Genomic DNA, 23281 nt, shown 5'->3' with positions numbered 1-23281 from the left:
TGAGCGCCAGGAGGCCCCCAGTGTGGGACAGCAGTCAGGAGTGATCCAAGTCGGGGATGGGGGGGGGGGTCCTAACTCCAGCTCAGCCTCTTTGTAGCTGGTGCCTCAGGCAAGGCTCTAAGCCTCAGTTGCCCTGTCTGTGAAATAGGGAAATCACTGGGCCAGCCTGATGGGTTGTTGGGAGACTCACCCGAGAAATACCTGTTGGGCCTCTTGCTGGGTGCCTGGAATGTACGAGCCACCTGCAGGGGGCGCTAGTGATCAAGAACCGCCTGCCAACGCAGGTGACTTTAAGAGAGGCGGGCTCCGTCCATGGGTGGGGAAGACGCCCTGGAGGAGGAAATGGCAACCCACTCCAGTATTCTTGCTTGGAGAATCTCATGGGCGGAGGAGGCTGGCAAGCTACAGTCCACGGGGTCGCAGAGTCAGGCATGAGCTCACAGTCCCGCAGGGTCCAGGGTCCAGGACGTCCCTCCTCAGGGGCCTCTCCTGCAGCCCTGCCCCCAGGAATAGGCAGCATCATATGAAGAAGGCCCAGGAGGTCAGCACAGCGCAGGTGAAGGAGGCTCAGTGCTGGAAGGACAGCTGGAAGGCCTCCATGCCGCCACCCAGGGCCGGTGCCAGTCCTCACCCCCAGGAAAGGCTCCTCTAGAGTAGACTCCTGCCTCTGTGGTTTCATTCTCTCTTTCCTTCACTGAGCACATGTTACCTCGTCCCTGCCATGTTCCAGGCTTCATCAGTGAAGACCACCCTCCAGAATGGGGGTGGGCCGCACCCGGTTGGTTGAAGGCCGTTGAGGAAGCAGACAGAGGGCCCCCTAGGAGGCGGGAGCTGTGCCCCCAGAATGCCTTCAGATTCAAGCTGCAGCACCAGCTCTTCTCGGCCTCTAGCCCGCTGGCCCACCTGCAGATTTGGGACTTGCCAGCCTCAAAATCACATCACCCGATTCCTAAGAATGAATCTCTGTCCATAAATATGCATATCTTACTGGGTCTGTTTGTCTAGAGAACCCAGGTTAATACACACTGTGCTTGGATGACTCTGGAGGAAGAGAATGTTAAGGGCGAGTTTACGGATTGGCTCTGGGATTTCAGGTGAGGTTCCCTAATCTGATTCGGTGGAAATGCTCTGATGGTTCCATTTCCAATAGGGAAGACGCTCTGACGCAGTGATGGGCAAGCAGGATGTACGAAACAGCCCACCGGGGCCCCAGTCATGTCTGTGTAAGAGGCGAGCTCTGAGGATCATGCATTTGATCCTCTGCGACATTCCTGTCAAACTAACAAGCATGATGAGGTTGGCCGGTGGCTCCTAACGGTGCTGGACAATGTGGGGAACACACGATGCGATCAGGGATCACTGGTCCTGGCTCACACGCTGCGTAAGTGACTGTGAGTGTCTATATTTCGCAGTCCTGCTGACTCCATGACTCCAGACTTCATCCTTCAGAACTGTGAGGACAAATTTCTGTTGTTCTGGTGGTGGATCTCTTGTGATCCCATGGACTTTAGCTCACCAGGCTCCTCTGTCCATGGAACTTCCCAGGCAAGAATACCGGAGTGGGTTGCCATTTCCTTCTCCATTGTTTTAAGGCACCCAATTGGTAGCACTTTGTTATGAAGTCCAGGGAAATTAATGGAATCCAAATATGTGGGATGCTGTAACTGACAAGCAGGGATTGTTCCGGTATTTTAACTGCAATATAATTTACATACACTGAACACACCAAATATGTTTGGCAATTGCAATGTACCCTTTAATCGCCTGTAACAGGATGAGAGTATTTCCATCACTCCCCCATATCTCCCTCCAGCCCATTTTCCAGGCAATCACTGCCATCTCTCTCCGTGGCAGCCACTGTCTCATATCAGTCACCAGTGTGGCGAGCCACGTCCAAGGGCAGGGGAGACCGCTCTGGGTTGCATTACCCACAAAAAGTGAATGTCACGTCAGTACAGCAAAGTTAGCACCGTGCTGCTCATTTTGTTCTTTCTGTAAAACTATGCATCTGGAAGGGATTCCCAACTGCCTCAGTGATAAAGAATCACCTGCCAAGCAGGAGACGTGCGTTCGATCCCTGGGTCAGAAAGACCCCCTGGAGAAGGAAATGGCAACCCGCTCCAGTATTCTTGCCTGGAGAATCCCGTGGACAGAGGAGCCTGGGGACTACCGTCCACGGGTCACAAAGAGTTGGACAGGAGTGAACAACAACAGTATATCTAGAGACAAAGACCTAAGGCTTGATGACAAGAAGCAAGACTCACTGCTTCAACTCACAAAGCGTTAGTGAGTCTTCAAATAACTTTAAACTACAAAGGAGAAAAATCAGACTATTTCAAAGTGTATGGTGTTTTGAGCATTCTTTGGCATTGCCCTTCTTTGGGGTTGGAATGAAAACTGACATTTTCGAGGCATGTGGCCCCTGCTGAGTTTTCCAAATTTGCTGGCATATTGAGTGCAGCACTTTAACAGCATCACCTTTTAGGAGTTTAAATAGCTCAGCTGGAAGTCCATCACCTCATCTATCTTTGTTTGCAGCAATGCTTCCTAAGGCCCAGGTGACTTCACCCTCCAGGATGTCTGGCTCTACGTGAGTGACCGCACCATTATGGCTCTCCCAGTCACTAAGACCTATTTTTTATAGTTTTGTGTGTTCTTGCCACCCCTTCTTACTCTTCTTCTGTTAGGTCCTGGCCGTGTCTGTCCTTCATTGTGCTCATGTTTGTATGAAATGTTCTCTTTCGAAATGAGTGACAATGGAGACCCTGGCTGTAAAGGTCCCAGAGACAGAACTTATGCTCTCCTCAAGTGGAAAGTTGAAACCATATGCTTTTCTTAGAAACAAGTATCATTCGAAATAAATGACCCTGGTAACCAAGCACCCTACTCAAGAAGGGTGCTTAAAAAAAAAGAAGAGTAAAGTTAAAGGAAAAAATAAGCATAAAATCAGAACCACATGAAAATATAAATGATCAAAATTGACTTGAGGTGGAAAACTTGAATAAATTACAACAGAAGGCATTGTAACCTAGGAGAAAATAGAAAAGCTCATCAAATATTTACCACCATACATCATAGAAGCAAATCCAAAGTCCAAGATTATTCAAATATCTCGGAGCCTAAAAGATAAGGAAGTTCTCAGTTCAGCCTACTAGACCATCTGAGGGCGTCCCTAGTGGCTCAGGCAGTAAGGAACCTGCCTGCAGTGCGGGAGACCTGGCTTTGATTCCTGGCTCAGGAATATCCCCTGGAGAAAGGAATGACAACCCACTTCAGTATTCTTGCCTGGAGAATTCCATGGACAGAGGAGCCTGGTGGGCTACAGTCCATGGGGTCACAGAGTCGGACATGACTGAGCAGCTAACACTTTCACTTTCAGACTACATAGATCACAATAACAATTTTACTGGGAAGATTCCAAAAGGGAACCACAAATCAATCTTACTGGTGAATATGATATAAATAATAAATCATTATGCCGAAATAATATACCATGGCCAAGTACAATTTACTTCAGGTTTGTGAGGATAATTAAATTCAGAAATAATCTTTGGAATTCACTTATATTAATGGTATGAGAGAGAGAGAAATTATATATCACAGCAGATTACAACACAAGTTGACAAAACTCAAAATCCATTGAGTTGGGCAAGGGAACTTACAGTTAAGGAATTCTAAATTTAATAAAGAGAAGTTATCTTGAAATAACAACGAACTCTGGTTCCTACGATGAATCACCACTAACACCCCAGTTACAGTAAGAAATATGAGAAGGATGCATGCCCCCCCCCACCTGCACCCCAGCAGGGAAGTCCCAGAATTTCCCCACAGCAGTCTTGGGGCTGACAGTTTGGTTGCAAGCAGTCTGAGGAGGTTGTTTTGAATCACAGTTTTATTTAAGACCAAGGGAGTGTGCATTTTGTACATCAGAGCGTGACAGGCCCTCGGGACAGCGTCCTTTGAGATGTGTTGTTCAGTTGCTAAGCTGTGTCTGACTTGTTTGTGACCCCGTGGACTGTAGCCTGCCAGGCTCCTCTGACCATGGGATTTACCAGGCAAGAATACAAGAGTGGGTTGCCACTTCTTTCTCCTGGAGATCAAACACGAGTCTCCTACACTGGCAGGTGGATTCTTTACCCTTGTGCCACCTAAGAAGCCCAGTTCAAGGCACCAGAATGATGGAAAGAAAGAGGAAGAAGGAAACCACGCTAAAAATGAAGGGAATGGTGAAGCTCAGATTTGTTTTCTTTTTTTAAATCTGGAGAGATGATTTGTTCATCAAGCTTTTTTAAATTAGTTAATTTATTTGGCTGTCCTAGGTTGTAGCAGTGGCACAAAGGGTCTCTGATTTTCATCGCAGCATGCAGGATCTAGTTCCCTGACCAGGGATCGAACCCAGGACCCCCACATTGGGCTCATGGAGTCTTAGCCACTGGACCACCAGGGAAGTCCCCATTGAGCTATTTTTGATGAAAGACTTTTCTGTGCTCTAGTCCATGAATTCTTTTCTGCTTGAGAAGGGCTGGGCATGCACACAGTGAGGATAGCACTCGAGGATGAAGGCAGAGGTGGGCGGCGGTTCAACATCTGCAATCCAAGGAACCCCAAAGATCAGCAGCAAATCACTAGAAGGCAGGGAGAGGAATGGAGCAGAACTTGCTTGATGGCCTCAGAGGGAACCAACCCAACCAACCAACACCTCGGTCTCAGATGTCTACCTTCCCAAGATGATGAAACAGTCTCACTGTTGTTTAAGCAACAGCAAAGCAGAGAGGGACACTTGAAGGGACAGGGAGTCTTCTTTTTTACAGTGTGTTTATCTATCTATCTATTCATGGCTATGCTAGGTCTCTGTTGTCGCGCGGCTTTTCTTTGCTTGTGTCAGCTGGGGCTTACTCTCTGGTTGCGGCGTGTGGACCTCTCATTGCTGTGCCCTCTCTTGCCGTGTGCACAGGCTCTATGCGTGCAGGCTTCATGGCTGAGGCACGTGAACTCAGGAGCTGCGGTTCCCAGGCTCCAGAGCCCAGGCTCAGCAGCTGTGGCACACGGCTTAGTTGCTCTGCTGCACATGGGATCTGCCCGGATCTGGGATCGAACCCAAGTCTCCCGCATTGTCAGGCAGGTTCTTTACCACTGAACCACCAGGGAAGCCCTGGGGAGTATTTCTTCTAACAGTCACTGTTCAGTGTTGCTCTGGACATCCTGCAAGAACTAGGAAAAGGAAAAAGGAGGAGCAAAAGAAAAATAAAGACTTGTGGGGAGTAAAATAAAGAATAACAGCAAGTACAATGGTGACTTAGAGGTAAGCAGACTGAGTGTGAGTAACCTTAGGCTCACACACACACACACACACACACACACACACACACACACACACACCAGAATCAGCAGGTCAGGGACAATGAATAAATAGTTAAATCTGTTTATTACCAACTGGCTGGCAGGGGATATCACCAAAGTAAACACATAACTCCTTACATGATTCTGATTTCAGAGACACACCATGATTCTGATTTCAGGGACACTCTGCTGTGTGTACATACCTGGAAGGAAACCAACCAGCAGGAAGACTCATGGTGCTGAACAAGAGCTTGGACTGAAATACAGCGAATCCAGACATGACAAGTGAAGGCTGCACCACAGGGAAACCAAACCATTCCCCCCAAATGGGGGGAAATTGCTCTTCTGAGGAACTTTGGGTCAAAGGAGGAAATAAAACCAGCCTGGCCAGAGATGTGAACACCGGGCACAAGAGCTTTGGGAGGTGGCCCAAGCCCTGTCCCGTGAGGTCATGACGTAGTCACCCCACAGGAGGGGCTGCTGCCCAAGGAGCTCCTGGTGGAGCCCACACCGCGGGGCCACCCAGAGATGGTACAGACCACCTGGGAGGATGTCCTGTGCAGAGACGTGTGTGGAATCCAGGGAAGAGTGGTTTGGGGGCTGCGCAAATCCCAGCATTCCTGTCCAAGGACACCAGGGGAACAGCTGACCTGAGGACACATTTCTACCAACTTGTTGCCAAACGGAGGAAACCAAGAACGGGGAGCGAGAAGCAGCTCAGTGGCCACGTGCCCTAAATGAGCTGGTCTCGGAGCACTGAGATCCAGATGGGTCTTCCTGTTCATCATGACCCTGAGAGCTGGCCAGGTATCAGAAGGGAATGAAAAGAGAAAGTCAACAGGGCTACTAGAAGAAATAAATAAAAGCATTATTATTTTTATTATTATTAACCACTGATGCGATGATCTGCCTAGAAAATTCAAGAGAATCAATCAGAAGAAAGCCTGCTAAGACCAGTAAAAGATTCTAATAATATAACCAGATGCGTGATATAGACACTGTATAATCATGAGTAGCTTTCTCACGCACTGCACACCAGTAATAACTAATTGACAAATGTAATAGCAGGGACCAGCAAATTATGGCGCGTGGACTAAAGCTATCCCACCGCCTGTCTTTAGAAATAAAACCACTCATTTGTTTATGTAGTTATGGTTGCTTTTGCACCAACTGCAGAGTTAAATTAGTTATGACAGGGGCTGAATGACCCATAAGCCTTAAAACATTCACTATTTGACCCTTCACAGAAAAAGTTTGCTGACCCTGGTGATAGGAATAAAACCACTCATCATAGCCATAAAAACCATTAAATGCCTAGAAATGAAACTTACTAACCGTGGGCAGTGTATATAACAGAAAATTGGGGAGTTCCGCTTTCAGTAGTGGATGAGTAGTTCATAGATGACTCGCCTTCTTGGACATGATAGCTGTAACCTTCAGCCAAAATATACATTTTTTTACAAAACTACCTGAAGCCTTTAGAAAGTGATGAAAAGTGAAGATTTGGAAGGAAAATCTTCACTGGGAAAAAGAGATAACATCGGAGCGATTCCTTTACTTACAGCTGTTGGTCCAAAGCCACAAGCCCATCAGCAATGTGCAACCAAAACTCAACAAAGACAAACATTCACATCTTACTTGTTTGAGGAACAAGGAGGCAAGTCTGGGGTGGCCACAGCAGCTGGAAACTACAAGGGAACATACCAGAAATGAGAGGGACAGAGAGAAGGAGCCCTGAATCCTGCGTGTGACCTCAGCCAAGTCCTTGGCTGATGTGTGGACTAGTCACGTGTAGGGTAGACGTCGAGCCACCGAGCTGACTCTAGAAGAAGAATCGAAGAATCGAGCTGCAGCCCATCCACCACAGAGGAGAGAGAGCCTGAGATTTGGAGCCACCTGAGTTCCTACCTCCTACAACAAAAGAGTTAACCTTTCCCTAAAGACTCTAAAAGAAACTCACTCCACAATAAATGATCATGATGTCTAGGAGACAATGAAGAATGAGCAGACACAGGGAGAAACAGGAAATGCATCTTCCTGAGTGGACGGGCGGACGGGCGGACGGGCGGGTGGATGAAGGCATGAACAGACAGATGGGTGACATCTATGAGTGGTACAATCACAGTACACAGCAAAACGGTAATGGTAGCATTTAGGCGATAGGTATGTGAATATTGATGCGTTTGAACTGTGGTGTTGGAGAAGACTCTTCAGAGCCACTGGGACTGCAAGGAGATCCAACCAGTCCATTCTAAAGGAGATCAGTCCTGGGTGTTCTTTGGAAGGAATGATGCTAAAGCTGAAACTCCAGTACTTTGGCCACCTCATGTGAAGAGCTGACTCATTGGAAAAGACTCTGATGCTGGGAGGGACTGGGGGCAGGAGGAGAAGGGGACGACCGAGGATGAGATGGCTGGATGGCATCGCCAACTCGACGGACATGAGTCTGAGTGAACTCCGGGAGTTGGTGGCAGACAAGGAGGCCTGGCGTGCTGCGATTCATGGGGTCGCAAAGAGTCGGACACAACTGAGCGACTGAACTTAACTGAACTGATGTGAATATTCACTGTACAATTTCTTACATTTTTTGTATGCTTAAAATTTCTCAAAATAAAATGTTGAGAAAAACAGATTTTAAAAACCTTGAAGTCTTTAAAGATTTTTAAATCTTTAAAAAAAGATTTGGAAGACCTTTATGGGGAAACCTATGAAATTATTGAAAGATATTAAGGAAGACCTAAATAAACGGAGAGATTTGTTCTTACTTTGGGATATCCAAATTATTGAAAAGATGCCAGATATCGTCAACATAATTCTGATTTTTCAAAAAGCCCAGAAGGCTCATTTGTACAATTTGACACAAGAGTTTAAAATTTAGATGGAAATCCAACAGGCCAGGAGCAGTCAAGACATTCTTGAGAAACCAGGTGGGAAGACTTGCCCGGTCAGAGCCCAACATCTATGTATAAACCTAGAGTGACTAAGATGATAAGGACAGACAGACCAGTGGCACGCAGACGAAGAGCCCCCAAAACACACATACGGACGCTCGGTGTCCTGTGACCAATGACACTGCAAGTCAGTAGGGAAGAGAGCTTTTCAATAAGTTTTCAAACACATTTTCAATAAGTGGTGTTCAGATAATGATTACCCAGAGGAAGAAAAGTTAAAATGGGCCCTTACATTAAGATCACACACAAGTCAATTTCAGTAGATTAGGCCCTAAGTCTTTAATCTTAGGTCCTCCCTGGTGGCTCAGCTGGTAAAGGGTTTGCCTGCAATGTGGGAGACCTGGGTTTGATCCTTGGGTTGGGAAGATCTCCTGGAGAAGGGAAAGGCTACCCACTCCAGTATTCTGGCCTGAAGAATTCCATCAAGGGGTTGCAAAGAGTCAGACAGGACTGAGTGACTTTCACTTTCAAAGACCTAAGTATGAGGCAAGAACATAAAAGCTTTCAGAGAATAACCAGAAGGCTATTTGGGTGATTTCAAAGCAGGGGATGATTTCTAAAATTTACCTACATTAAAAGAGTTGAAATGGCAACCTAAAAACTGGAAGAAGCTATTTTTAACATGTGTCTACTAGAAGTGCTAACATCCAAAATACTAACAGACACCTGCAGATCAATAAGAAAAAGAGCAGACAACCCAAAGCAACAAGCTGCCAACACAAGCAAACCGAAGCCGGAGGTGTTTCCAGGCTGGGCCTCCCCCCGTCACACATGGTAAAGTAGGCTTTCAGGAGTCCCCTGACATGTAGGGAATTCCCTGGTGGCCCAGAAGTTAGGACTCCAAACTTTCACTGATGGGGAAACTAAGCCCTGATGGGGAACTAAGATCTTGCAAGCAGCAAAGTACAGCACTGTCCTCCCCAAAAAAATTAGTTAAGGAAAAAAAGCGCTGCCCTGCTGCAGTCTGGATGGGAGGAGGGTCTGGGGGAGAACGGATACATCTGTATGTACCCCGAGTCCCTTCCTTTTCACCTGGAACTACAACATTGTTAATCTGCTATTCCCCAGGACAAAATAAAAATTTAAATAAAGTTTTGGGGGAAAAAAAAGAAACTGCAAAACAAAGAGTTCCTTAAATGTATGCATTTACTTTTAATTTGATTTTTAAATTAATTTACTTTATTTTTTTAATTCATTGATCTATTTTTGACTGCACTGGGTCTCCGTGGTGGCACACAGCCTCTTCCTGGCTGCGCGTGATCTCTGGGTCTTTCTCTAGTTGCAGAAAGTAGGGGCTACTGCTTTAGGTGGCCTCTCTTGTTGGCTCTAGCACGCCAGGTCAGTAGCCGTGGCCCCACAGCATGTGGGATCTTAGCTTCCGGATCAGGGATCCAGCTTGTGTCCACAGCATTGGTAGGCAGCCTCTTAACCACTGGATGGGTCCCAGGGAAGTCCCTTCCTGAAATTTAAATGCAAACAGTTTTGAAAGTCCCTGGGCATCAGGCACTGAGGTATGTGCTGATGGATAAAAAGATGAAGACATCTTGTTCTCCACCCTCAGGATCTCACATTACAATGGGCAAGACCAATGGGTAAGGTAGGCAGAAAGGCAGACACGGCCAAAGGTAAATCCTTAGCGCTTCATGAAAATACAGTTCTTTCTGCTGTTGTTTTGTCAGAGGAAGGAGAAATTCCCTTCAACGACTGGAAGAAGAGAGAACCAAAGAAAGCGTCCCAGGAAGGTGACCTTGTCAAGCCCTTGGAGGACGAGTCACGTTGAAAGAGGAGGCGGGATGAGGGGGGAATGAAGACTGCAGGGCCGGCTTTGTCTGCCCAGTGGAGTTCCCTCCAGAAGACGAAGTAAGCCGACGGCTTCACCCGCGTCATCAAGCCTTTGGCCAATCCCTTATCGAGACGGTAGAACGACTGACATGAGGTGCGGCCCGATTCCCACGGACTTTCTTGAAAAGCTCGTTCTCAGCGGTTCCATCAAGCCTTTGGCCAGTCCCTCATCGAGAGGGGAGAACCACTGACATGCGCTGCGGTCTGATACCCACGGACTTTCTTGGCAAGTACGTTCTCATCGGTTCCGAATCTCTCCGTGGTTCTTGGGCACGGCCACGTAGCGCAGCTTCCGGAGTAAGGGTGGCCTCTGCAGCATCTGCTCGTCCCACAGGTACTCGGGGGACAGCACCTTGCTGGGCTTGTGCGACAGCAGGTACCGGTTCAGGTGGCTCTCGTCGTGCCAGATGGCCTCGATGCCCTGGGCCTGGTCAGCCGCCATGGCCTGGTGACAGGCCGTGGTGAGCCGGTAAACCTCAGGGACCGACCCCCCAAAAAAGCCTCCCGCGTAGTAGAAGTCACCCTCGTCTCTCGGGATGTAGGCTCGAGACAGGGGCCGGCGCTCATAGGTGAAGGACTGGCGGTCGGCGGCGTAGAACACGGGGTGCAGGGTCCCGAAGAGCGGCGCCAGGATCTCCACGCCCACGTGGTCGCTGAACTTCATGTCCACGTCCAGGCACACCAGGTAGTCCACCTCGTGGAGGAAGCGCTGCCGCGAGAAGTTGCTGATCATCTCCATCCGATGCATGGAGATGTCCTGCCAGCGTCTGTAGCTCCCGACGTGGAGGACCACCACCTGCCTCCCAGCCCGGAGGGCGATCTGGGGCACGTCCGCCGGCCGGTCAGTGAAGACGTAGTAGGTGACCTTGTGTCCCACCATGAAGTACTTCTCCGCCGTCTCCAGGAAGAGCCGCAGGAAGACCACGTATCTAAATCCAACAGGAAGGAGAGGGTGGGTGTTAGAATCAAACAGCCGGCAGAAGAATCCCCTTGGGCAAAAACAGTTTGTGAAACCTTAGCCGTACTTTGAGGACCTTATGTGAAGTGAAATAAGCCAACCACAAAAAGTCAAGTACTGTAATGATTCCACGTGGATGAGGTGCCTTAGACACAGAAATAGAAGGGTGGTTGCCAGACACTGAGGGAGTGGGGAACCAGCAGCGAGTGTTTCATCGGCACAGAAATTTTAGTTTTGCAAGATGAGAACCGTTCTGGTGGCAGTACCACATCTTCAGTGTGTACACCGAAATGTGTGCTTAAGTGTATGTTAGGACCAAACTGAAGCCAGGACAGGCTCTAAGGGGCAGGCTAGGCCTGAGGCTTAGTCTCTAGGAAAGCTGAGGCACTGGGAACTCCCGCAGGCAGTGTAGCTCAACCAATCAGAAAAAATCCTCTTAGTCCCCCGACTGCGCCAGACCTGAGCCAATCCGGATAGGGATGCGAGGTTAAAAGTCCCGCATGCATACGGTTTAACCAATCAGCTATGCTGTTACAGGAACAAAGAACCGTCTGTATAAATACAAAGTAGATGTGATTCAGAGCTCTGGGCTCTCTGGAGACTCCACTGCGCTGGATGAGACTTGAGCCCCAGCTAGCAATAAACCCCTTCATGCTTTTGCATCGCTGTGGACGTCTTATTCTCTCAGTTTTGGGGACTCAGACTCTGGGCACAACATGTACACTTAAAAATAGTTAAGCTGGTAAATCTCATATTATGTGCATTTTGTGAGTTGTGTGTGTTTAGTGGTGCCGTGACTCTTTTCGACCCCATGGACTGTAGCCCACCAGGCTTCTCTGTCCATGGAATTTTCCGGGTGAGAATACCGGAGTGGGTTGCCATTTCCTCCTCCAAGGGACCTTCCCAGTGCAGGGATCGAACTCGAGTCCCTCGAGGCTCCTGCATCGATAAGCGGATTCCCTGCCACTGCATCTCTGGGAAAGCCCTACTCGTGCCTTTTACCAAAATTAAAAATCAGAAACAAAACCATCGCCGTCCCACTAGCTAAACATTACAGTAACAGCCCCTGACTGGCTAGTGAGAGGAGGGGTTCAGATTATTTGCTGTTGAGCAAATGTTCCCAACCATAAGATATTTGATTAATCCACAAGTTTGGCAAAAATTCAAATGATTGATAGTATCCAAATGATGGCTGTCTCCCAGCTCAGGACCATCCAATGGCTTCTTGTCTTTTTCTTTTTTAATTGAGTATAGTTGATTTACAATATTATATTAGTTTCAGGAGTATAAAATAGTCATTCCAAATTTATATAGATTATACTCCTTTTAAAGGTATTGTAAAATATTGGCTATAAAATTGGATCATAAAGAAGGCTCAGCACCGAAGAACTGATGCTTTTGAATTGTGGTGTTGGAGAAGATTCTTGAGAGTCTTTGGGCTCCTTGGGCTGCAAGGAGATCAAACCAATCAATCCTAAAGGAAATCAACTCTGAATGTTCATTGGAAGGACTGAAGCTGAAGCTCCAATACTTTGGCCACCTGATACGAAGAGCTGACTCACTGGAAAAGACCCTGATGCTGGGAAAGACTGAAGGCAGGAGGAGAAGGGGACGACCAAGGATGAGATGGTTGGATGGCATCACTGACTCGATGGACGTGAGTGTGAGCAAGCTCTAGGAGACAGTGAACGACAGGGAAGCCTGGTGTGCTGCAGTCCATGGGGTCACAAAGAGTCGGGCAAGACTTAGCAACCGAACAACAGCAACATTCCCCGTGGTGTTCAGTGTAAATAAAGCAAACAAATGAATCTAAGACAAGAGACAGACTCACAGACACACACAACAGGCTGGTGCTCACCAGCGGGGAGAGTGGGGAGGGGAGGCGGCGCAGGGCTGGGGGGCCAAGAGCTACCGACTGCTGGGTATAGAATAAGTGGCTTCTGGGACTTCCCTGGTGGTCCAGTGGGTAGAAATCCTCCTTCCAGTGAAGGGCCCACGGGTTTGATCCCTGCCTGCGGAGCTAAGATTCCACATGCCACTCAGCCCGAGCACTCTGGAGCCCACCTACCAAAGCAAGCAGTGTGCGTGCCACAACTCGGACCTGACACAGCCAAACAAATAGATATTTTCCAAAAAAATGCCATTGGGCTTTTAAAAAATAAATAAAATAAATGGCTTCTTGTCTTAAAAAAAAAAAAAGCAATCAAGATCCTGCAATGGTCTACCAGGCCCTACGAGATCTGTTCTGCCTTTGTCTTCTCTCTCCTCCGTCAGGGCAGGCCAGCTCCTTGATGTTCCTGACACACGCCATCCCTCCTCCCCCAGGCCTCTGCACCTTCTTCTGCCTGGAACCCTTCCCCTGCGGTGTTCACCCTAGAGGGGCATCCCATCCTCTGACTCATGCCCAGCCTGGACACGCCCCAGAGCTTCTGGCACTTACACCAGTGCAACCAGATGTGAAAGCCCAGCAGGCTGTGCACTTGAACGTGTCCATCTGACCACGTGCCAATTACAGCTCAATAAGAAGGACAAGGAGGGGCTATTAGCCACAAAGAGGATCACATCTGAGTCAGTTCTAATGAGGTGGAGGAACCTAGAGTCTATTATACAGAGTGAAGCAAGTCAGAAAGAGGAAGATAGATATCGTGTTCTAACGCATATACACAGAATCTAGAAAAATCGTGCTGAAGACTTTATTTACAGGACAGCAGTGGAGAAACAGACAGGGAATAGACTTATGGACAAGGGGAGAGGGTGAGATGTACGGAGAGAGTAACGTGGAAACTTACATTACCATATGGAAACTAGAGAGCCAACGGGAGTTTGCTCTATGTCTCAGGAAAGTCACACAGGGGCTCTGTGTCAGCCTAGAGGGGTGGGATGGGAAGGAGATGGGAGGGAGGTTCGAAAGGGAGCGGAGAGATGTATTCCTATGGCTGATTCGTGTTGAGGTTTCAAAGAAAACAACAAAATTCTGTAAAGCAATTATCCTTCAAGTAAAAAATAAATAAAATAAATAAAAAGGAGCAAATAAACATGAGAACAAGTCACTCTCTATCCCCTTGCCCAAACTTAGTTAGTTTTTAGAGCTCATATTGCCATCTGACATGTTTTTTCACACTCACAGTCTTCTTTTTTAAAATATGTATGTATATGGTCGCTCAAGGTCTTAGAGGCAGCAGTCAGGATATTCACCACCTCATGCTGGCTCTTAGCCGCAGCATGTGGGAAAATTGAATATTGGCATACAGAAAAAGGAAAACAGCCCTCCGTCTTCCATGCACAGAAAGATGAACTTGAGATGGATTGAAGACTGCCGTGTAAGACCGAGACCATAAGACACTCATTTGAAAACAGCGGGGAGCTCTTGCACGTGGATCTTCGCAGTGGCTTATCGGGCATGACGCCTAAACCACAAGTAGCAGGGAATAAAGGCGCGCCGCCGCATCGAACTGGAAAGCTTCCGCACGGCAAGAGAGACGATCCACAGGGTGACAAGGCGACCTGCAAGCGGGGAGAAGGTCGCTGCAAACAGCTGGCCCCCCAGGGTGACAGACTGGGGTAACGGAGCACCAGCGTCTGGGCTGTGGTGGGGTTAACCCCCTGGCACGGTGGCTGGTACTGGAAATGGTGAAGTGAGCTGCCCGTCTCTAAAAGGTGGACAGTAACCTCTGGGGTGATGCCTCTCAGCTGTGGGACTGCTATTTTGAGCAGGGGTTCCCAGATGACGCTAGTGGAAAAGAACCTGCCTGCCGATGCAGGAGAAATAAGAGGCAGGGGCTTGATCCGTGGGTCAGGAAGATTCCCCTGGAGGAGGAAATGGCAACCCACTCCAGTGTCCTTGTCTGGAGAATCCCATGGACAGAGGAGCCTGGGGGGCTACTGTCCAGAGAGTCAGGAACAGTTGGACGCCACTGAAGTGAGTTAGCTCACATGCACACACGTCGCTGCGTGCTATCACGGCACACGCACACACATATATACATATATATGACTGCCCAGTGACCCCTGCACAACCCAGCCCACGCTCACCTACACCCAAAGTCACTGCTGCCTCTGCACGCTCACCCACCCTGTGAGCTGAGCACCCTGTCCTGGAAAACAGAGCGGAGCGCTGCCCAGCAGCTCAGGCCGGCTCCCTGGCTCACCCTGGGCGAGCGTCCGTCACTTACTTTTTGATGGCGAACACGGTCAGCCCAATGGTGGTGTCTCTGAATTGCGCATCCAAGATGGCAGAGTCGAAGGTCCCGTCCCAGATGATGGGAGCAAACCAGGGGGTCATGACCAGCACGTCCACTCTCCTGGGGAGAAGACTCACAGCACGTGAGAGCAGGTCACAGGGATGTGGGCCACAGAGAAGGATTTGTCCAAAGCTGCAGAGCTAGGAACAGACAGGACTCCGGACTCCCAACCCAATGCTTTAGGCAGCATAAGCTCAGCACTGAGGATGCAACATTCCCATCCCTTCACTGCCCTGACTCAGCGCACCTCCTGAGCACCAGCCATGCGCTAGGCCCCCTGAGACATCCTTTTGTGAGGCCCCGTTTCCAGGAGGAGCATAGTCTCGAGGGAGGGCAAGCACTAAGCCCTCTCTCAGCACGTGGGAACTTTGCCATAACAAGAAATAGACATTTGGTCTCTGCCACAGCCCTCCCTTTACCCGGCACTAGTCTTCTAGGACCCTTGGGAGGTCCTGGATTGTAGGAGCATCTTTTGTTCTGATGAGATGACTCTGGGTGGGCTTGGGGGTAGTTCAGGATAGGGGCTGGTCACCAGAAAGACCAAGCCAGGATTATAAACTTGGAACTTAGAACCTTGTGCCTCACATCCCTTCCTAAGCTAAACATTCAGAAAACAAAGATCACGGAGTCTGGTCCCATCACTTCACAGAAAATAGATGGAGAAATGGTGGAAACAGTGACAGACTTTATTTTGGGGGGCTCCAAAATCACTGCAGATGGTGACTGCAGCCATGAAATTAAAAGATGCTTACTCCTTGGAAGGAAAGTTATGACCGACCCAGACAGAATATTCAAAAGCAGGGACATTACTTTGCCAACAGAGGTCCATCTAGTCAAGGCTATGGTTCTTCCTGTGGTCATGCATGGATGTGAGAGTTGGACTATAAAGAAAGCTGAGTGCTAAAGAAATGATGCCTTTGAACTGTGGTGTTGGAGAAGACTCTTGAGAGTCCCTTGAACTGCAAGGAGATCCAACTAGTCCATCCTAAAGGAAATCAGTCCTGAATATTCATTGGAAGGACTGATGTTGAAGCTGAAACTCCAATACTTTGGCCACCTGATGCAAAGAACTGACTCACTGGAAAAGACCCTGAGGCTGAGAAAGAGTGAAGGCGGAAGGTGAAGGAGACGACAGAGGATGAGATGGTTGGATGGCACCACCAACTCGATGGACGTGAATTTGAGTAAACTCCAGGAGTTAGTGGTGGACAGGAAGGCCTGGCGTGCTGCAGTCCATGGGGTTGCAGAGTTGGACACGACTGAGCGACTGCACTGAACTGAACTGAACTGATAATCCCCTCCTCCTGGGAAGGGAGAGGGGCTAGAGGTCAAGTTAACAATCAATCACGCCAGTGAGATGAAGCCTCCATAAACAGCCCTTAACTGTGGAGTTCAGAGTGCTTCCAGGTTGGTGGATGCAGGAAGGGGCTGGGGGGAAGGTGCTCCAGGGAGGGCTCAGGCGCCCGCCCCTTCCCCATCTGGCCCTATTTACCTCTTCATCCGACTGTCTCTGGGCTGCATGCTTTATTACAAGGCAAGAATCTAGTAAGTAAAGTCTCCTTGAGTTCTGGGAGCATCCCAGCAAACCATCCAACCCAAGGAGCGGGTGGTGAGAAATGATTTATAGCCCGTCGGTCAAAAGCTCAGATGACAATCTGGAACTTGAGACAAGGGTCTGAGTGGGGGCAGGCTGCGAGGCTGACCGTCCACCTGCGGCGTCTGTGCAGACTGCAGGGAGTGTCAGAATCACCTGGGGTGGGTAACCCCAACGCTTGCTGTGAGTAGACAGAACAAGGTTTTCTTTCAGAGACAGAGCTGAGTTTCAAGCCCCCTCCCCTCGCAGGGGCTCTTCGTGTCCTGTGGTCTCTGCCCCTTCTCCGTTCTCCAGCCAGCAAGGACCCCTTTCACCTTCCCCTGACTCTTATTTCACGAGTGTTCATTCTCTCGTTTGTCACCCTGCCAGGATCCACCAAAACAGCTCATGCCAATCTGCCCCTCCAGATGTGTGCTGACCCCCGGAAATGTATGCCACTAAAAACTGTCTGGGAGTCACAGAAAAGTGAAAGGAACCAGGCAAAATGACTGTTCATATGATAGACTTTGTGCAACCCAACATATCCAGAATAGTATCATTTCAGCATGTAATTGATGTATTGATTGAAGTTTAGTTAATCGACAATGCTGTGTTAGCTTCAAGTGTACAGCAAAGTGGTTCAGGTATACATCCATACCTGTGTATTCTTTTTCATGTTCTTTTCCCATATAGGATATGACAAGATATTGAGTAGAGCCCCTGGGCTATTCAGTGGGTCCTGTTGTTCGCCTGTTTTATATACAGTGGTGTGCCTAGGTTAATCCCCACTCCTAGCACACTTTTCATGGACTGAGTGTTTGGAGCCCACTGGGCACCTCACGCTGACAGCCCAGCTCATCCTGGAGCAGTCCTGTCTCAAGCATTCAAGGCCACACGTGGCTGGCGGCTCTGGAAGTTCAAGGAGGTGTGTATGTGGGTTTCAGAAATGACAGTGAGCGCCTCCAGGTCCCCTGGCAGGGACGTGGCAGGATGTGACAGAACCCCCGCAGCTTGCATCCTGACCTGCCCCTCTCCAGCCAACGGGTGTCGGGAGCCGAGTTAGGCATTACTAACAAAATGGAGGCACGGCCCTAAACCCCCTCCCTTTGCTCCATAGGCACGGACCCGGAATGAAGGAGTTAGGCTTTGTGATTCTGATTTGTTTTTTCCTTTCCTTGGCTGAGTTGACTGAAGAGAATATTAAGGTGCTTATTGTTTTTGAGAGGAGCATGAGAAAGCATAAAGCCTTCTGCAGCTGTGCTCAAAGAATAATTTATAAAGTTAATCGCTGACATTTGTTCAAGGACTTTTACAAAAGATTGTTCCAGGGTGAGCACGCAGGCCGCAGCTTGAGGCCATGGGAGGGATTGCTATCTGAAGCCCATTTGTGAGAAAAGTGTTTATGGCAAAGGAGTTTGTTGAATTTAGGGCTTAGGAATAATTAAAATAGTTAGAAGCTAAAGATTTAAGGATTGCAATAATGTTAGCATATTCTACTATAGCTTATAGAAATTAGGGACTTTAGAGATATTATTAGCTAGAAGCCCTTTCTAAGAAATAGTGAGCTTAGGATACTAGGGGCAAACAGGACTCAGAAAGATAAGAAATAAACTGAGGACTGTGCTGTGCAGCCCAGACATTAGCATGAGTTACAGCATATTCACAAAGACACATGAGAAGAAGTAGATAAGAGAATTGCTGAGGAAGGAACTCCTTTTGAGGGGCAACAATGATTTTTTGAGAAAAATAAATCTGGATCAATGGGAACTAAAAATATCAAATCTCTGACCTAATACTTTTGTAAAAGTATAAAAGAAAATCATAAGCTTGAAATAAACAGGCAGTCCAAGAAAAATGAGAGGCTGCCTCAGTTTCTCGCCAAAACCGCTCACCCCTTCAGGTTGAATGCCTGGCTGCTGGAGCTGGACTCCGGCAGAGGGGCCTCAAGCAACCTCCTTCACTTCTCTGAGCCTCAGTTTCCTTGCCCATAAAATGGGGCTGATGAAAGCGGCTCTCTGGGCGACTTCCTGTCCCGAAGCTCGGGGATCTAGTGCCTCGGTGACAGGCTGCTGGCACTCTCTCGGGCACTGGAAGCAGGAGGTGTGGGCACAGGCAAGGAGGCCCGGATTAGGAGACAGACACTGGTATGTGAAGGCGAGCTGGGACTATCAGCCCTCAGACACTGATGCTCATGGAAAGGCCTCAGGGATAACCCAACCCAGTCCCCAGCTTCCTTCCCCAAGAAGAAACAAGAGAAGATTCCATGCCTGGTGTGGACCTCTGCACAGCTCCTGGTGACCACAAATTAGAGGCACCTTTCATCGGTCCTTCAATGTGTACCAAACCCACTGAAAATTAGCCCAGCCTCCCATAGCACAGACAGAAAGGAAAGGAAAAGGGCAAAAGAAAGACTGGAACCAGGGAGTGAAGTGAGAGAAAGGCAACCATAAGGTAGGTAGTGGCAGGGAACCCACCGGTCGCAGCCACAACAGAAACTCCGTCTACTTACGAGGGCTTGAGCAGCTGAGCCTTGGGGTAAAGCAACCTGTGGACAAGACATGCGTGTGAGCAGACACTCACATCACCAACGCCAGAGCTGCCAGGGGCCTTTTCCTGGTTCAGTGGGCAGCTCTGCCAGGAGGCGGCACTCAGCCACAGGGGCTTCCTTCCTTCCATCCTCCCATCTTCCTTCATCCAGCCACCTCCCACCCCTCCCCCAGCCAAGGGGTGTCAGGGGCTTCCCTAGGGATAAACAGACAGATAAATTCATGGGGTGGAAATGTGAGAATGGGCTAGGAGGCTCTTCCCCGTCTAATGCTCAGCTGAGGTTAGAGACTCTCCTGTGGTCTAACTCGTTACAAGGAAGGTCTTGGTGTCCTGCTTTATTCAGGAGTGGGAAGCACAGGGGTGGCCTCTCCCACCCGTCCACCGGCTGCATCACGTCTGGAGCCACCTCACTGCCCCCCTCCGCTCTCCTGCTGGCTCCTTCACCCTCCATACCCTCCCTGGCAACCCTGTCAGTTTTCAACAGAGCTGAGGGCTTAGAAGCTACAGCTAGTCTACCCTGGGTAAGACCGCTGAGCTGGGACAGCCAGGAGGCCGAGGTCACGGGGGGCTCATCTGTGACCCCACCATCTGACGCCTGCTCCCCCTGCTCCCATTCTCTTCTGCCCCTCGTTAGCCTCCTCCCAGCTTCTCTTGCTCCTTCCCTCCTGATAAATCTCACAATTAGACTCAAAGGGGATGTGAGGGGGACAGTGGAGCAGGGAGACAGCAAGTTGACTTGCCCAGACACCGCCCAAAGACGTGGTCTACAGTACCTGGGTACCTCGGGTATCCTGCAGGTGTCCAGGTGGCCGTCACCTTCACTGAGGGAGGAAAACAGAGCGCTCAGAGCTGATGGCGCTGGGAGAAGCACTGCTGTGCAGCCCGGCCAGGCTCCTGAGGGCCATCACGTCGCAGCCCCTACTGAGGAGGGCTCCGCATGGCTGCAGAGCTCGGCCGTGTGGGCAGGTGAGGGGACCGGGGGCGGGAAGCAGAGCGAAGACACCTCGGACACGATGGCGGTGTCTGGGTGCCTGAGTCTGCCCGAAGCAATGCCACGCCAGATGGTGACAAACCAGCCTGGGGAGAGCCCCGCTCCGGGGGTGGGTGGGGAGCCACGGGCCCCCAGGTCGGCCCTGCGATCCGAAGGGAAGCTCTGGCGACGGCCCCGTCAGCCCTGGGAGCCCCGCTGCCACCCTACTTGGACTCCTTCTTCTCCAGCAGCAACCGCTGCAGAACCACGCCATTTTCACCCTGGCTGCAGAGGGAACAGGCTCCCGGTCACTTCAGGAAAAAGGACTGCCTTGATAACTAAGCGCCCCTTCAAGAGGGGAGGGCGCTAACCAGGCAAAGGCTAGGCTTACGTCCCCTTCCCACAGCCCGGCCCTCCCTGCCAGCTCCGCCCCTTTCCACCAGCTCCGCCCTCTCCACCGGCCCCGCCCTCTCCACCGGCCCCGCCCTCTCTACCGGCCCAGTCCCTCTCCAGCAACCCCGACCCTTTCCACCAACCCCGTCCTCATCAGCCCCGCCCCTCACACCAGTCCCTCCTCACCAGCCCTGCCCCTCCTCACCAGCCCCGCCCCTCACCAGCCCCGCCCCCTCCCCCGGCCTGTCCCCTCCCCACCGATGAAGCTTGGAGGGGAGGGGCCCGGCTGTTCCAGTCCCGAAGACCAAGCAAAGTCTCTCCAGCTGCTGCCAAGGCTCAGGAATGCCAAGTTTTGTGGATAAAAAGGAAGAGGTGAAAGTCATTACCTCAAAGGCAGGCCCTCCCGTTGGCCCTGCAGGTGGTGGGCCTCAAGGCTGCTGAGACAGAAAAGCCCGGTCAGCTCAACCCATTCATCCACCCTTCTACCCAGCAAGTAATTTGCTGGGCCCCAAGGCCTGAACAGAGGAGGGAGCTGGGCTGGACTTGACTTGGAGGTCCTGCCTTGCGGGCTATTGCAGGAGGCTGGTCAGGAGTGCTCAGCTTATCTGTTGTCGGTCAGCCAGAGACTGACGATCGCGGAAGAATTAGCTCTGGGAGGAAAAATGAGCCTTTTCCCGTCTGGGTGCTAATGGGGTCAGAGGGCGCCCTGTCACGGACTGGCTACTGGGGATGGCCTTACATAGAATCAACACTGGTCACTGGACTGTAAAGAAAGCTGAGCGCTGAAGAATTGATTCTTTTGAACTGTGGTGTTGGAGAAGACTCTTGAGAGTCCCTCAGACTGCAAGGAGATCCAACCAGTCCATTCTAAAGGAGATCAGTCCTGGGTGTTCATTGGAAGGACTGATGCTGAAGCTGGAGCTCCAATACTTTGGCCACCTGATGTGAAAAGACCCTGATGCTGGGAAGGATTGGGGGCAGGCGGACAAGGGGACGACAGAGGATGAGATGGTTGGATGGCATTACCGACTCAATGGACATGGGTTTGGGTAGATTCCGGCAGTTGGTGATGGACAGGGAGGCCTGGCATGCTGCGGTTCATGGGGTCGCAAAGCGTTGGACACGACTGAGCGACTGAACTGAACTCTGGTCACTGCTCGTCCCCAAACCTGGGCCTGGAGCTGCTGCCAGCCATGAAGGGGTTCTCTCCACCAGAAAACAGGATTATGTCTTTGTAGTGTTTTAGGTTTGAGAAAACAGGGTAGGGAGAGGAACTCGGAATCAGCCGGGAACTGAGTGCCTCTTTCATTATAAGGACCTCCAATTCACTGTGTATTCTATTTTTATTTCTGTTCTAGATCTTTCTAGAAGGAACCACCTTGACTCCAAAGACCCATCCATTACCTTTGAGACTCTTCTGTCTGTCTTCTGGGGATCAGGTTGAACACGTTGCTGGGGGGACAAAAGAGTGTAGAGTTGAGTCATCACCAGACAGAGGAGAGCGGACAGGCTATGGTTTTGAGGCTGACACTTCAACACAGCATTCTGACCATTTGGTCTCTGGCTCCCGAGAAAATAGGTGTGGGGCCCGAGTGGAGCCAGTGGGACATCTCACGTGGGTGGAAGGAGAGAATGGCGTGCACAGGCAGATCCCCCAGGCGGTGCCCTAATCCCCCCTTCCCCCATTCCACCCTACTTTAACCCCAACTAATAACTTGAGAAATATCAACAACCTCAGATATGCAGATGACACCACCCTTATGGCAGAAAGAAGAACTAGAGAGCCTCTTGATGAAAGAGGAGAATGAAAAAGCTGGCTTAAAACTCAACATTCATAAAACGAAGATCATAGCATCCGGCCCCATCACTTCATGGCAAGTTGATGGGGGAAACAATGGAAATAGTGAGAGATTTTATTTTCTTGGGCTCCAAAATCACTGCAGTTGGTGACTGCAGCCATGAAATTAAAAGACCCTTGCTCCCTGGAAGAAAAGCTATGACAAACCTAGACACCATATTCAAAAGCAGAGACAGTACTTTGCCAACAAAGGTCCGTCTAGTCAAAGCTATGGTGTTTTCAAGTAGTCGTGTATGGATTTGAGAGTTGGACCATAAAGAAAGCTAAGTGCTGAAGAATGGATGCTTTTTAACTGTGGTGATGGAGAAGAATTCTGAGAGTCCCTTGGACTGGAAGGAGACCAAACCAGTCCATCCGAAGGAAATCAGTCCTGAATATTCTTAGGAAGGAATGATGCTGAAGCTGAAGCTCCAATACTTTGGCCACCTGATGCAAAGAACTGACTCACTGGAAAAGACCCTGATGCTGGGAAAGATTGAAGGCAGGAGGAGAACGGGATGACAGGATGAGATGGTTGGATGGCATCACCGACTCGACAGACCTGAGTTTGAGCAAGCTCTAGGAGTTGGTGATGGATAGGGAAGCCTGGAGTGCTGCAGTCCATGGGG

The 23281-nt window shown here is 49.8% G+C and overlaps 1 protein-coding gene across 12 annotated transcripts in view; it reads right to left on the bottom strand.

Moving 5' to 3' along the window:
* Positions 1-9419: 9419 nt before the first annotated feature.
* The window catches only part of ABO (ABO, alpha 1-3-N-acetylgalactosaminyltransferase and alpha 1-3-galactosyltransferase), a 36325-nt gene continuing 22463 nt past the window's right edge, over positions 9420-23281 (bottom strand). For 3 of the 12 annotated variants that reach the window (XM_060411630.1, XM_060411628.1, XM_060411627.1), the window contains exons 3-9: positions 22220-22270; positions 21202-21252; positions 20651-20707; positions 20226-20273; positions 19415-19450; positions 15264-15392; positions 9420-11062 (exon numbers count right to left, since the gene is read on the bottom strand). In XM_060411630.1, the coding sequence (XP_060267613.1) occupies positions 10372-11062; positions 15264-15392; positions 19415-19450; positions 20226-20273; positions 20651-20707; positions 21202-21252; positions 22220-22270 (1063 nt within the window). In that variant the 3' untranslated portion in view covers positions 9420-10371. The remainder of the gene's footprint in view (positions 11063-15263; positions 15393-19414; positions 19451-20225; positions 20274-20650; positions 20708-21201; positions 21253-22219; positions 22271-23281) is intronic. The other 9 variants (XM_042248016.2, XM_042248012.2, XM_060411626.1 and 6 more) reach the window with 7 other exon arrangements.

This window comes from Ovis aries, chromosome 3 (assembly GCF_016772045.2).
Source record: "Ovis aries strain OAR_USU_Benz2616 breed Rambouillet chromosome 3, ARS-UI_Ramb_v3.0, whole genome shotgun sequence".
Taxonomy (NCBI): Eukaryota; Metazoa; Chordata; class Mammalia; order Artiodactyla; family Bovidae; genus Ovis; species Ovis aries.
Note: the sequence above shows the minus strand (reverse complement) of the source record. Positions and strands in the feature narration are given on the sequence as shown.